Source organism: Kryptolebias marmoratus, linkage group LG17 (genome assembly GCF_001649575.2).
Source record: "Kryptolebias marmoratus isolate JLee-2015 linkage group LG17, ASM164957v2, whole genome shotgun sequence".
NCBI classification, from domain to species: Eukaryota; Metazoa; Chordata; class Actinopteri; order Cyprinodontiformes; family Rivulidae; genus Kryptolebias; species Kryptolebias marmoratus.
The window spans coordinates 14,538,358-14,554,363 of NC_051446.1; the positions used below are offsets into that span (position 1 = coordinate 14,538,358).

General features: G+C 41.5%; 1 protein-coding gene across 1 annotated transcript in view; it reads left to right on the plus strand.

Moving 5' to 3' along the window:
• Positions 1–15,746, plus strand: part of LOC108237123 (alpha-1,6-mannosylglycoprotein 6-beta-N-acetylglucosaminyltransferase B) — a 22,703-nt gene extending 6,957 nt beyond the window's left edge. The window contains exons 4-18 of the mRNA XM_037980916.1: positions 1,532–1,655; positions 2,480–2,598; positions 4,548–4,612; positions 4,700–4,873; positions 4,941–5,108; positions 5,612–5,781; positions 6,455–6,586; positions 6,771–6,904; positions 8,383–8,513; positions 9,602–9,757; positions 9,941–10,087; positions 10,979–11,095; positions 11,173–11,247; positions 11,381–11,541; positions 11,777–15,746. Coding sequence (XP_037836844.1) covers positions 1,532–1,655; positions 2,480–2,598; positions 4,548–4,612; positions 4,700–4,873; positions 4,941–5,108; positions 5,612–5,781; positions 6,455–6,586; positions 6,771–6,904; positions 8,383–8,513; positions 9,602–9,757; positions 9,941–10,087; positions 10,979–11,095; positions 11,173–11,247; positions 11,381–11,541; positions 11,777–11,960 — 2,057 coding nt within the window. The 3' untranslated portion in view covers positions 11,961–15,746. The remainder of the gene's footprint in view (positions 1–1,531; positions 1,656–2,479; positions 2,599–4,547; positions 4,613–4,699; positions 4,874–4,940; positions 5,109–5,611; positions 5,782–6,454; positions 6,587–6,770; positions 6,905–8,382; positions 8,514–9,601; positions 9,758–9,940; positions 10,088–10,978; positions 11,096–11,172; positions 11,248–11,380; positions 11,542–11,776) is intronic.
• The last annotated feature ends 260 nt before the right edge of the window (positions 15,747–16,006 follow it).

Consider the following 16,006-nt stretch of genomic DNA (forward strand, 5'->3'; position numbering starts at 1 on the left):
TTCCGCTCACATTCGAGGGAAATGGTTTTCAGCGACGCAACCCTCCGCTGCCTCTCAGCCGCAACTGCTTCAAGCATGCAGGGACCCACCACAAGTTGTGTACAAACAGCCACCCAGCAACAGCTCAGTTGGAAAAATGTTGAAAACCACACGGAGGAAGCTGTTGCCGGGCGCACACTGTAAAATCATCTCAGATTTATTGCCACACGCTCACGCTTCAAAAAGTGCGCATGTGAAAAGTCATCATGTAGATTTACAGGCCTGGCACGTCTCGGAGGAATGCACGTCACCTTCCATGCTACAGTTTTAAAATTAAGATCAGCTTAAGTTTGAAAATAGCTGATTAGCTGTCGCCGTTTTAAACCTTTGAAAACAATGCTCTGTGGATTCTTTTGCAATATTGCAAGATGTCATGCTCAGAGTATGTGTTGGGGATGACTCTCAGCTACTTTCACAACAAATTTCAGCTCAATATCTGGAAAATGGACTGAGTTATAGCAGTTTTTGTGTTGGCTAATGTTGATTTGCTGTGGCAGCCATATTGATGTGGATTACCTCCAAAAATGAATCAGCAGTAGATGGACACCCAATGATTATTCTCAGAACATTCCATGAGAATCTGCCCTGTGGTTCATTGTGGTTCATTGGATATTTTGCTAACAGACAAACAGAATTAACTCCGACAAATAATGATAAAGTTTTAAGCAAAGATTTTTGCACAATGAGTGGCGCTTGAACTGTATGTTGTTAAAGACTCTCAGCTATAACCACACCAAATTATAGCTCAGTTTCTGCAAAATGGATTCAGCTATAACAATTTTTGTGTTTTTTCATTTCAGTTGATTGTGGCAACCATCCTTTACTGGCTTGGTTCCAAAAGTTAATCAGCTGGTGTAGTGCAGCCAGTAATTATTCTCTGAAATTTTCATTAAAATCTGTCCAGTGGTTCATGAGCTAATTTGCCAACAGACAGAACAAATTAGATATAAATAGATAATGGCAACATTTTAAACAAAGATGCTGCACAACCTTTAAGTGCTCAGGATATTCTCAGCTACTACTTTGCCGGATTGTACCTTGAAATCCGTAAAACAAACTAATTTTTGTGTTTTTTTTAACTTTAATTCCCACATAGAAAATTGCGATAAGTCTACAGTCAGCTGAGCAAACAGAGGTGAGATGATGTCAGTGCTCTCCTGACCTGTGCATCTCTGCTGTAAGCTTTGCGCCTATATTCCCGCTCCCAGCAGCTCCTGTCAAACCTTCTAAATATAACTCCCATCTCTCCCCCTGACGTTTCCATTATTCTGACAGGCCGTCCCGCTCTCCGGGTTTCGGGCCAAAAACATCCCTCAGATCTGCCGCCTCGTGAGCTGTTTTCAGTTGTGCTTGGCAGGACGGGAGAGTGACTAACCGAGGGCCTGACCCGGACAGCCGCAGATACTGCTCCACTTCAGACACGACTCATGAGATCTGTGGAGATAAGGTTTTGTTCAAGTTTTATACATACATATATATTTTTGTCTTATAGGTCAGCATAGTCTTCGCCTCCACAGGCTGGCGCTTCGTTTGGAGGCTTTGAGCACTCAGGTGCAGAGGCTGAGCAGTCAAAGAGACGATGTGAACAGAAAGGATCTCAGTTTCCTACTACACAGGTACTACAGCAGGGGCGTCAAACTCCGCTACACAGGGGGGCCGAAATTCAAGATCGACCAGCCAAGGGTCGATCTCTCAAGATTTATTGAAAAAATACATAAATTAACCCTGGTTTCAGAAGTAATATGTCAAGTTTTTCATATAGAAATATCAGTTATCTTTTCCCAGTGACATATTATATAGAATTTAGAACAAATATACTTTTAAGAACAAAGAAAAATAGATGAAGCTTAAAAAGACACATCATTAGCATTCATTTCTGATGCCTCGCTCTCTGTCGTCAGCTGTTAAAGGAATTTTTCTAAATTAAAACAGCTAAAAAAAAGCCGCCAACAAAACCCCGACAGTACAGCTCCTTTAACTTTGAAACAAGAGAAAAATACAAATAAAAATATATACATTAAAGCGGACTCGCTGTTACTGTGATTCTCATCAACTCAAGTCAGATACCAGACATCTTTTTGTCTCATTTCATCTTCTCTGTCAAAATCAAAGATTACTGAGAAATGAAAACTTAATTTCCTTTGCTTCAAGGTCAATATCACGAGAAGGCTTCACTGAATAGGCTCAGGTTTTTAAAGCTAAATGAGAAGCAACAGAGACCCCATCCGTCCCAAACTGGAGGGACAGATCTAATAAAACTTAAACGTTATTTTTGGGGCCAGATAAAATGTTACCAAGGGCCGGATCTGGCCCATGTGCCTTGACTTTGACACGTATGTACTGCAATGATGGCTGTACGAGTCGCTGTATTTGCAGCAATTGCTCGCGTTACCATATGTACATAAAAGCGGCGTTTGCGGCGTGTGGTCATGTTTTTCAGGTTCAGGCAGGACCAGCGGGGCTTGGCTCACCTGGTTGAGCGGGAGCTGCAGAGGGTGTCTCAGAAGCTCGATCAGCTCAGCCGCCATCATCACCATCAGGCTGACGCTCCGCACAAAGGTGAAGTCTGGATTTACTAATTTATGTTAAAGACTTTTCAAGAGTTAAAACAAACAAAAAAAAAACGTGCTCAAGTTCCATGATTATCTTTAAGGTTATTGTAGTCAACACCTTTCACTGTAGATTATGTTTTTGTCTGTGTGTGTTTGTCTGTTAGCAAAATATCCCATCAACCAGTGGTCATATTATAATGAAACTCCCAGAAAGTCATTGTTGAAAATACATCTACAACAGATTACCTTTTGGAGTCAATCTATTTGAAGATGCCTCCCACCGCTTAACAAACTTAGCAAACCCATAAATGACTAGAACTCGATCGATTTTAGATATATTGAGTAAAACTTTGGTGTGGTGGTAACTGAGAGTGATTCCCAGCGCATACTTTGAACAGTACGCGCACACACAAAAGTTGTGTTTATATCTTAAAGCATTAACTGCTGGTGTCAACCCTGCCTGTCTGTTAGCAAAATATCTTGTGAACCACTGGGCAGATTTAATTGAATCTTTCAGAAAGTAATTATTTAGTGTACATCTGCAGCTGATTAAATTTTGGGGTCAGCCTATGGGAAGATGGTCGCCACAGCCAACTGACCTTAGCAAACACGAAGACGGCTTTAACTCGGTCAATTTTACAGATTTTGAGCTAAAATTTGGTGTGGTTGTAGGTGAGAGTCCTCCTCAACACACAGTCCGAGCATTAGCAGGTATTGCAATATTGCTAAAGTTGTAACTCCATCCTTTGACAACAGAAGATGATCTCAGTCTTAAACTCTGGCATGAAAGGCGGCAGGCGATATGCATTCTTTGGAGGAATGCTGGGCCTTTAATCATGTTGTGTTTTTTTCATTCGGGCTGTGTCAAATAATTTCACTCAACCTTTCCAGCTTCAATAGGTGCCTTGTTTCCGACTTCTCTATTGTCTGAAACAGTAGTATGATACTCTCAGGCCAAATGTGCGGTTCGTAGCCTTAGTGGAGGTTAACTACACAGTGAAGTTAACAAGCTGTGATAATAGAGGGCATGAAGGGGGGCGGGGGTTGAAAGGCAGTGAGGACAGGTGGATGTTTGGGGGTAAAATCCAAAATCCGTGAATAGAAGTTTAACAAGTCCCACAGAGCCAGCGCCAATCAAGCGGGAGGAAAAAAAGCTAACATCTACTCTCTAACCCTCCGTCAAGGTGTCAGGTGAGAGTCGGGTTACGCACACTAAGAGTGTGTGTGTGTGTTAATGTGTGTGTGGGCAGTGGGGATGAGTACCTCTCTGTATGACTAAAGAAGAGCCGGGGGGGGGATCCATAAAAGTTTGGGTCACACATGCCATCGCCTGCATAAATGTGTGGAGGTGCATATACAGTGCAGAACGTCCACACATGCCACCCGCATGCACACAGACACACACACTTCCACACCACCAGCCTGTTGGCCCCTCTTCCTCTCACATTACCTCACAGCCATAAAATACAGCTGAATTACCCAAGAGCCCCTTCACCAACTCGTACTCCTGTTGTTCCAGAGGGGACCCCCCCGCTCCTACAGCACATCCCATATTTTTAAACCTTTACACATCTGCTCTGTTTCTACAAGTTTTCTTATCTTTTTTTTTTTTTTCAAGGTTGTTTTGCACAGTCAGGGTCTGTGTGTTTTGGCTGGGGTTCGGAGTGTAAATGGGAATGTTTGGTAGGAAGGCAGGTGGGTCAGGTGTGTGTGCGCGCGCCCGCCTGCTCATTCCACTTGATTGACATTGGCCTCGTTTTGGCTGGGGGGGGCTTACGGGAATGGGCCTCTGAGAACACATCGCCTCCACTCTAACGCCAGCTACAGGCATGGAAAAACTGTACTTTACTCTGACGGCTGCTGTTCATTGCGTATGTTTAAGACGGTGTATATCAAAATTATTGTCCAACGCTCTGTTTGGACGCTGATGATGAATACAGAACACCTTCCCTGTAGGGCCTGGTGAGACGTGTGAGGTACCGAAAGATCCCGCATATCCAGTGTGTGCGGAGAAAGTCCAGGTGAGAAAACAGATACACAGAGCATAAAAAGCATTTTGAAATAATGACAACTATTACCAAGATGTCCTTATGTTGGTTTCAATGTAGTTTCTGCAGGCACTTTGGCAGTCAGACCCCTGTTATGCGTTTTATGGCGTGGACGGCTCCACATGCTCCATACTGACTTACCTCAGCCAGATAGAGAACTTTTGTCCCCCTCACATTGGAAGAAACTACTCTGCACTGCCATGGCACCCGAAAACCCATTCTAATCCAAAGAAGGTATCCTCTAACCATCATGCGTTCACTGAGCTACAACTTGCAGTTTAATACTGGTTATTATTCACAGGCTGACATACGTGACACTCTGAGGCCGCTGTATGAGGGGATGAGCAACAGCAGCAGCCCGGCGATTCGGTTTGTCCGGTCCAGAGTGGAAAGAATGTCTGAAAGGTGGGAACAGGCTGGTCAAAGGTGGAAGCAGGGCAGCAACAAGACAGTGTCGTCTCAGATGAAGGTATGTGGACCGTATAAATAAAACTCAAATATATATATAATTACATTATGTTGAGAAATTTGCAATTTGGCTTTAACCAGTTTACAAATTTGAAGTTAAGAGAAGACAAACAGAAGCTGGGATTTTTTTCTCTATATGCAAATACAAGCAAACAGGCTACATTATGCTTATTTAATATGTTCTGTGAGGGTTTTTATAAAAAGGTGTATTAATGTATTGCTACAGAATCATTTGTCACAGTTTGTCAGTAAAGCTGTATTTTAATTTCCATTTCAAAAGTTCACTCTGCACTGTTTGGTTGGTATATTGGTAAAAAAAAAGGTGTTTTGCATTTTTTTTTTGTAATGTAGACACATAAACAAAGAAGGGCATGGAATGTATTTAGACCTTTAGCAGACTCCAAAAGCCAAACAACAAACACAAAGGAATGGGGATGAAGGGTGGGGAAGAAACCGCACGGTGTGCGATGAATCTTGCATAATAAAGAACGTGCCATCCTGTAGGTGCTGCTTTTCCCCGGCGCCCTGGCTGGCGGCGTCGGTCAGCGCTTCGAGGCCATGGTGGACAGAGGCGGTCCTCTCGGAGAGCTGGTCCAGTGGGCTGACCTCGGTGCCTGCCTGACCATCCTGGGTCACGACGTGACCATTAGCACCTCGCAGCGCCAGCTTCGCAGGTGGACAATCGACATTCTGTACTTTAACATGACAAAGTAGCCCGAGAAACCCAGTAGGTGTTGCTTTAGGCCTTTTATTCATTCTGTTGTGCTTGTCTCACTAAAGCAGCATGTTAGAGTCGTAGCTTTACTGACTGAATGTCTGACTTCACAACAATAGGTGGTAATATGTTGCTGTTTAGCTTGTTAGTTTGAACTTTTTTTAGGTGAACGATTACGCCACAAACCAAAATAGACAAAATCTGTTATCAAACTGTCACCAGTTTAAGCCCTGAACTGACAGAACAGAAACTTTTTATCTATGTCCTAACTTTTATTTTAGGATCATTTTATTCTGATGAGCATGCTTACATGTGCTTTAATAGTAGAGCGATGCCCCTCCTTGGTCCTGTTTAAGTCTCTAATTGTCATTTGACAGTCAGTATTTTTGATATTTTTAAAACCAGGTGTTTATATTTGTGTCTCTGAAAACTAAAACCCATTGAATTCAACGTATATTCTTAAAAGGAGTGACTTTAACCGTCATTTATTGCCTTAGCGTTTTACATCAGAAGGAGTTTATCAGCAGTGCCGGTGTGTAATCACTTCAGGCTGCAGAGATTTCAGAGGGAAAACAAATAAACAAATAAACACATTTCTCAAACCTGCTGTGTATTTCCCGTGCCCGGTCCAGTCTGATAGGTGCCGCGCCGGGCCGAGGCAGCTGTCCGATCCAGAGGCCTCTCACCTTTGACCTCATCTATACCGACTACCACGGGCTTGCTCACCTCCAGGGAGCCATGGGCCTGTCTTTCCAGCATTACCAGTACGACCTGAGTTTTCCGTCGACACGATTCGGAACATTTAGGAAGAAATACACGCCGTGTGCTTTGAGCTTTTTGGTGGTTTTAAAAGGCAAAAACAAATTGGCGTGTAATGATGTCAGGCATGCACTTGATCAGCTGATATCAATAGGAGCGTAAAAGTAATTTCCTGTGAACAAAATCCAGGTGCCGCTTTAGGATTCTGGACTCGTTCGGGACTGAACCGGCCTTTAACCTGGGAACGTACGCTCGCAGCCATGGATATAAAACCCAGTGGGGCAGCTGGAGTCTCCGCTCCCTGCAGTATATGACCATGTTCCGTAAGTCTGACTCTACAGTGTGTGATACATGTGTGTATGTCCTCCAATTACAAACGCATAGTAAAAATAAGAATAACAGCTCAGGTTAAATGACCCATGGAGTCTTTATAATCCAACACCTCTCTGTGTCATCTGTCCCGTCCTGCTGGGAGACAGAGACGAGCTGGAAGCGGCGAGCCCGGCGGCGCTCCTCATTTGTCAGGCCGGGGACATTTTGTTTATTTGTCCTGCTGAGATTGATGTTTGTTGAGAACGTGAGAAGGACTGAAAGAATTTGAAACTAAACAGCAGGGAGACAACAAAAGCCACGAAGAAAGAGAAGGAAAAAAAGACTGGAAAGTACTGAAGCTTCTGTTCTGCAGAAAGCCACGAAAAGGATAAGAATTAGATGAAGCGGAGCTCTAATGTGACAGCAAAGAAATGCTTCACGGAGTCACAGCTTTTTCTGTCTGGCTGTGTATTTGTTAGTCTGTCTGTTAGCAAAATATCTCATTAACCGCTGGATGAATTATATTGTAACTCTCTTCAAGTCATCACTGGATGAACATCTACACCTGATTAACTTTTGGAGTCAATCCCATTCAAGATAGCAACCACAGCTAATAAACCTTAGGAACCACATAAATGGCTATAACTCAGCTAACTGTACAAATATTGAGCTAAAATTTGGTGACAGCCATGCTACACACATACTCAAAGAGCTAACGCAGCTCATGAGATCTTGCACGATATTGAACAAAACATTCTAGAAGGTTAGACAGAAACAGCTGCAGCTCCATTTTAGCTTATCATAAGATGATCTCAGTTTAAAACTCTTGCATGAAAGGTGGTGGGCGAAGCACATTCGTTCAAGGAATGCTACGGCTTTCATTTAAAATTTTTTTTTTATTTTTTGCAACCCTCCACAAACCGCACGATCGTATCAGCGTCTCACCACTTATCGCTGCTAATCTGAGGTGTGCGTTTGAAGCTGTGAACTTGGACAGGTGCTGGAGACAAGCGGAGCTGGGAGGCAGGAAATTTTGTTTTGGATGAACGAGGACAGCTTTGGCAAACGTCTTTTAAACAAGTGCCGTGAGACAGAGTAGAGCAACACACACACACACACACACGATAAAGAATAAAAAAAAAATGTGATGCTTGACCCCATACCTTTGCTGGCACATTCTTTGTAAAGTAAATACTCATCTCCAGCACCTTCTCCAGCGTGTCAGAAAGCAGCAGCTGCCTATTCAAACACCCAGCCTCCTCTCGAGTTCATATTTCCACTGACAAATGATTAACCGTGCACAGTGTGTTTTTCCTCTCTGACAGAAATTCAATATAAACTGCTCTCTTAAGCGTTGTCAGTTATGGCGGCCAAAAGTAATATTCTTTAGTGCTTCGGCCACATTTTCCACAATCAGCTTATTTTTTTATGTAATCTTTGTTGAACATAAGGGTTCACCATCTCTGATTTTTTTACTTTTTTTTTTCAGCTCATACTCCTGATAATTCCTTCCTGGGCTTTGTGAGCGAAGAGGCAGTGAGGGACGATGAGCCTAAATCAGAGAGTTACAAGAAAGACAAGATAGCAGTCGTCTATGGCAAACAGGAATACATGTGGCAGGTATAATAATTAGAGGACATTAAAAACCAAGAGGTTGCAAGAAGTGCATGAAAAGATTAACTAAGGCTGGATTTGACGTGGTCTTGATGAGTTTTTTTTTTTTTGCATGTATGGGATAGTCTGACACTAGTAAGAAGTTCTTATGATGGTCACTTAAAAATGATTTAGGATGCTGGCAGTTTGGAAAAGTAGCCAAAAAGGGACAAATCCCTGTGAAGGGGAGCAGCAAAACAAACTTTAGTAACCAAAAGTGGTCTCCCCGTCATTGTGATTGCACATCAAGTTCAGTCTATAATGACTTTCTCAGCAGGAAACCGGTGTGTTTATATTCATCTGTTCTCCGTTCAAAGCCACAAGACATCAATCAAAAGACTTTTTTTTACATAAATGAATAAATGAATTGTTCAGATCCACACTATGGACCCGAAATAACACGTTAAAACACCAAAACACTCAGTTGTAGAGAAGTAATTCCAGATTTCAAGTTTGAAAAGAGCCATTAAAAGGAATATCTTAGAATACTTGAACTGGGGTTCTGTGAAAACGTGATGATCAATGAGCATCTTCCCTGTTGTAGATAGCTCTTTGAATGGCCTCAATTCGGAGTTTAATCCTGACCAGATTGATGAGCTAATGGCTAGTCGAGGGGAGTCAAGAGCAAAGCTGCTGACTTAAAACTTCCAATCTCAGAAAGTTTCTTTGCAGTTTATGGGAATGATATTTTACAAAGCTGTCAATTTCACAGTTATTCCAGCAGAAATATAATGAAATTCCTGCAGGAAGTGCCCTAGGCTGCACCAGAAGTGCTACAGCTAGCTGCTGCTGCCTCCCCGACTTGAGCTTGCAAATAACCATAATTAACCAAACAATCATTTCTATGCAAAAAATCAAAGTGAAATTCATTACAATTTATAAAATAGTTTTTGCATGAAATTCTATGGAGTTTAAACCCTTACAGAAAGCCCACACGAACTTCACACCAAACTAGGAGTGTGTCGACCGACACACAGCAGAGCTAATCCCTTTAAAGCCACCTCTTCACTGTTGTGTACGCTGTGTGTATCTTTTACTGTGTGTGTATAAACCAGGGTAAATCTGAGTATTTGGAGGTTATTAGCGAAGAATTAGAGACCCATGCCACAGTCTACCGACCTCCAGGCCACACGTCCAGTCTACCCAGTTTCATCAGAAACCACGGACTCCTGTCTCAGGAGGACTTCCTACGACTTCTCCACAGAACAAAGGTCAGATAATCCCAAAATGTTACATAGAAGCCTAAGAATCCTTGTTATTGCAGAAATTATATTAAACTGTAGGAGGGATATTTATACGTTTTTGAACATTAGTGTTGCCTGTCTTGCTTATTGTTCAAAATAGGACATTATTAGGGAAATGGTGAGTTTTCCTCACATTGTTCACCCTTTCAGGTTTTTGTAGGCCTTGGGTTCCCCTACGAGGGTCCAGCTCCTATCGAGGCCATAGCTCTGGGCTGCGTTTTCCTTCAGCCACGATTTGACCCCCCACACTCATCAGAGAACAGTGACTTCTACAAGGGCAAGCCCACCACCAGACAGGTAGGAAATAAAAAAAATTAAGTGTAGTCTGTCTGTCTGTGTACAAGATTATATAAAAATTTATGAACAGATTTTCAGGAAACGTCAAACATGGTGCAAGGAACAAGTGATTAAATTTTGGTGGTGATCCGGCCAAAGGTCAAGGTCACAGATCAGCCTGTGCTCTAAACCTGCAGCTGGACACCTCATTAAGGGTGATCCCCGTTGATTTCAAAGTGACAGGGTGAAAGGTCAAGGTCAAAGATGACTTTGTGCTCTAACTATGCAACCATGAAAAGGAGGAAAATTAAACTGCACTGTTAGACACCTTTTAGGTCTAGGGTGATCACCATTGATTTTAAGGTCATGGGGTCAAAGGTCACCCTCACAGTTGATCGAGTGCTCTAACTCTGCAACAGTGGAATGTAGGAATGTCAAACTGCACACCTGGACACCTCAGGGGTCAAAGATGATGCCTGTTGATTTCAAGGTTCATGGGGTCAAAGGTCAAGCTCACAAGTAACCTCCTTGTTCAAAACTTGTCTCTGCTCCTACATGTGACCCTTTTTGTTTCATCCACCAAGGAAGCTGTGTCTTCGGTTGTGTCCATTGGTTTGTTTCTCTTCCTGTTAGTAGACTCAGGTAAAACCTAATGAACAGATTTGGATGAACTTTTCAGGAAATGTTGGGGTTGTCACAAAAAACATCCTGGTGATCCACATAATGATCTGAATCGCACTATTTTTTTAATCATACTGTGGCCTTGGCAGAGGTTTCTGGTTGAATATATATATATATATATATATATATATATATATATATATATATATAAATAATAAATAAATATATATAAAAATATATAAATTTATTGGCATGCTTTAATGAAACAGTTGACATCTTTGTTGACATCAGATCACCTCACAGCACCCATATGCTGAGCAGTTCATTGGTAAACCCTACGTGTGGACTGTGGACGTGACCAACAGGACTGATGTGCAGCTGGCTCTCAGGTCTATTTTAAGCACAGAGGTAACTGGATTTACTGAACGTGATATAAAGAACTTCCAGCTACAGGAGCACTGAGTAAAAAGTGTTTGTTTTTGCAGGTGAAGCCTTTCACTCCTCAGGAGTTCACATGTGTGGGAATGTTGGAGCGGCTTCATGGTTACATCACTCACCAGGTACAGAAGCGTGTGCTATTATAGGGTCCTACCCCAGTTTATAGTTTGTAAAGTGGCTAAACCATGTAAAGGGCTTTGTTTAAACTCAAAATTTCCTCAACTGTCTCTTTTTCTTGATCATAAATTGCTCAAGAACTTCTGCAGTAAATCTGTCCCTACTTGGCCACCTGAACGGGATCTAAGGGGCCACCTGGGTCCACTGGGGGAGTCTTGTGTGAGTGTGTGTCAGCGCTCCTCCCTGCAGTGTGAGCCTGCTCTCTTTCATCACCTGAACACACCTGCCACATTTACCAGGTGAGAACACGGACATTTTGCCTTACAGTAAGCAGAAAGGTCTCATAGACTTCAAATGCATGGAGAAGAAGGTGCGAAGGTATGCATGGGGAAGAGGATTCAGGAGCTGAAGATCAGCAGACATTAGAGAAACAATGTGAAACCTAAATACTCAGATATGTAAAAAAAATAAAAATCTTGAGTGTGTTGATAAATGCCATTAAACTGCCGTTACACACTGATTCCTGTTTTGTAGGCTCGGACTGGACTGCTCCAACACGGTGCAGGAAGTCAACCATCTGTTTCCTTCCTACAACCCGTGGGGTCGTCACTGTGGCCTTCAGCAGGAGCCTCTGCTGTTCAGCTGTGCTGGATCTGACCCCTCACATCGCAGACTCTGTCCATGCAGAGCTCCCCCATCTGCACAGGTGCCAATATAACCAGACTGCTTGTGAGTGAGACTGGGAAAGAACTCAGGTAAAACAAACAAAAAAAAAAAACGGCACCAAAGAGTCGTTGTGATGCACTCCGGACAGACAAAGGGAGCAAACAGTTCTTCCAAAACATGTCTGTAAATTCTATTTATAGGCACATACAGAAATTAAGATACAGTCGAGCAAAAATTTGCTAAGAGCCTAGATTTGTCCAACATGGTTGGCCACTATAGAACCAGCCATTTTTATATTTTTAATGGATAGTATTACTCAGGAAGCAGCTGTGAATTGTTAAAGTACAGTGATTTTTTTATTTTTTGGTGCCAAATAAAACTTCCTGTATTACTGCAGCTTTTGTACAGTGTCTGACAAAGATGCACTTTATGGGAAAAAAAAAATGTTTATATGAAAATGGTACGCTTTGCGGTGTTTTCCCTTCTTGTAGTGCACACACTAACTGTATGCTTCGCTATTATACTAAATAATTAGGCAATTACTCATTCACATCGGTCAGCGTTTCAAAAGATTGCTAGTCTTGTAGTTTCTCAGAGGTTTTCTGGCTGCAGAGATTAGGCTTGGCCTCAAAGGAGTGAGGGTGACAGCCTAAGTGATGAGGCTCATTATCTGAGTGAATCATGGATAACCTCTGGATACCTTTGGGAGGTCATAGCCTCGCGAACATGATTATATTGTCATATAAACCATCAGTTTCCAACCATCTATGACTTTTTAAAAAATCCCCAAACTCTGGTTGAATCCATGCCCCCTGCAAGTCAAGGCAGAACCGGACTGTTTGTCTTTCCAATTCCCATTCAGTCCTGGAAACAGTCAAACAGAACAGTACTAATCCTGTTTACTTAAGTTATTGAACTGGAAATTGAAAATGATTTTGATCGTTACAAACGACTTGTTTCGCCCAAAGTTCCTGTGTTTGCGCAAGCGTTGGGACATGACCTGCAGCCTTCTTTAAAGGATAGTCTGCTCACTTTGAACTGTTGAACAGTTATCAATAGTAGGAGCGGTGACTTCAGTCACAGAGCACAAAGTATGAAGAAGAGGGCAGAAATCTTTTTCCGGGCTGGAACAAACGAGAGCTTGTTATGTATCATCTTTCAGGCTTATAAAACAAAATGTCATACCTGTGTGAAAGAATGCTACATTCGCTAATATTAAACTGCTACACTTTTGCATGACAGTTTGTATAGTTTGTAGCTGTTTTCTCACATGAACAACGTCCATGTTACTGCGCAACTGTATGCATATCAGTCTGCTGCGAGTTGAGTAAACTTTGACCAACTAGAGGTTCTGATCAGGTGGACTGATACGTTCTCAGCCTCAGCTTCAACAACATGATATACACAAACAAATACAATCAGTAACATGGATGCTATTCGGTGGAGAGAACAGCAACAAATTTAACGGTGCCATGCAAACGTGTAGAGGTTCAGTATTAGCTAATGTACCTTTCTTTCACACTAGTGTGCCTTTTTTGACTGATTACTATTTGACAGAACATCACTTCAAAAATGATCCGATTGTCTATTTAGGGGAATTTGGAACCCCAGGTGAAATGTAGAAAACTAAAAAAAAACTAAAAAAAATTAAAATCAGTAACACCTAAAGGCCAGGCCACAGCCGACGGTCAGTGTCAGTGATGAGGTACTACACTTACACAGCACAGCTGCTCGTGAAGAAAGCTCCAAGAATGGCAACAAGCTGCTTTCTTTGAATTGGACGAGATGTTTCTTCTGGAAACAGCTCACTGATAAGTTTTGACTGGCAGAAAAAAAAGAGATGTTTTTTTTGCCTCATTGCACTTCATGTTACCAGAACATGTCGTCACTCAGCGACCGGACCGCTCAGGGCTGCGACAACAACGGGAATGACTTGTAAATGGCTGTGAAATGGTCCGTGCAAACATTTGTGATAACCTTCAGGTGAATTTGTTTGTCTGTGTCAAACCTGAGTTTTGCTTGAACAGCTGAACTGATCACAGAGTTTAACTTGTATTTTCTAGAAGGTAAAATAGTAAAAAAAAACCAACTTGATTTTGAGCATTGAGGGACACATTCAAAATACAATTTTGGAAAATGGTGTGTCACTTCTGGATGAGTCATGATGATTTTATATCAGTTACACATATTGTGCCAAATAAAAGCTGTCATGTACTTCCCCAGGGCCTTATAGAAGACGGTTCAAACCAAGGGTTGAAAAACAGTTCCAAGAATATGTGGAGCAAATGTGGACAAAGGTTTTATTGTTTCACATGGCTGCCTACTGACCTGTTTAGAATAACAGAACCGACAAGGTACAAATGTTTGTCAGAAACCCGTCTGATGGTGATAAGCAGCTTGATATGCTTTGAGACGACAGTTATTTGTTTCGTTGAAGGTAATTCTGGTCACTTTGGGTTTGTGGATACCGCTGCAAATTGGTTCATGCCCCAAATTCTACCTCAAAGCCAATGTCAAGCGAGTTGATTCTAATTAAACTCACCACAGACCATGTTTAAAGCTGTTTGGTCCTGCATGTGGTCATGACTGTGGAGAGTAACTCTTGGGAGATTAGAGCCTGTGTGTGAACGTTTTCAGTCAGAAACTGGACCCATTGTTGTAGAATCAGCCTTAACAATAAAACCACTGACAGGTAAAGTGAACTTTGTCCTGCTAACTATGGCTTCTGCATTCATTTATATATAAATGTATATGATTTGAATTCTCATCTATTTTTATTTAACGTTTAGGGAGCTGTTTAGTCAGTGTAAGGTTTGTTATTTTCCATAGTTCAAAAGACACTGTTGAGGACTTTGCTCTTATCACAAAAAAAATCCAAAATTAAAATTTTAACGTTTTCATTTCAGTGCAAATAAAAATAAAAATCCTTGATTTATAATTCATCAGTGAAAATGAACAGGATTTTGAAGGTGCACTCAAGATGTTTTGCCAAACTTTCCCTCAGATATTTGCAGTCCCACTGATCCTACTCAAAACTATCATTTTAGCTGATCAAACAGAAAATCAATTCCATATGCTGCAATTTCTACAACATTTTAACAAGTAAAATGCTATTGGGATATCCAGTGTTTATATTATGGCTAGTTAAAAGCTCTTTTAAACATAAATTAGTTGTAATAATTACCCACAACAATGTAATTACAAATATCTACAAAGATATTGTGGATGTTTATTAAAAACATGATTGGATATAATTTAAAACAAGTAAAATTAAAATTATAGGAAGTAACACTGTAGAAATCTGGACTCTAACCCCAAATGTTTTGACTAGGTAAAATGAAATTACAAATATTTATATATAAGTCCAGCTAATATATTTTTTTAATGGCTACTTATGCTTTTTACAGATTTTTAGAAATCCTAAATTTAAATTCCTCATACCGTCTCAGCTGTGGAGATCTTCAAATTAAATTTTTACTCATAAGATTCCTGTTTTAGATTGCTGTTATTGTTAAGATAATAATATTATTAGCATTTTTACCTGGTTGCAGTAGCTCGGTGGTCAGTCCTGAGACTGCAGGTTGGAGCCCAGGTTGCGTCAGGAAAGGCACCGGGACTAAAACAAATTGCCAAATATTTTGTGTGAAGTTTGCTCGCTGCGGTGACCCCTGAAGAAGTGAGCAACTGAAAGAAAAACACTGAATGTTTATTACGAGTAAGAAGTAGATTGTGACTTGGACACAAGCCATTACTGATGTCTAAAAAAATAATTAGAAATAGAAGTGGTTTGAGTATATGTTAGAGAGTCCTTCCATAAGATATCCAGCAGTTGTTGAGATGGGGGGTTCCTGGTTTTTGCACCCCTGAAGTGAAAAACCAGGAACCCCCCCNAGAATGGTTGTACATACACACACACACACACACACACTCAACCTCCATCCCCACCACTACCAAGAGAACAGAGAATCCACGAGCGGAAACACAAACCTCTGCAGGGTCAGCCAGACATCACGTGATCTTCACGCTCCAGCAGAGATTCAATAATGTTTGTCTGAGCGCTTTTTTTTTAAATTTTACACAAGAGGCAGGAACTCTCGG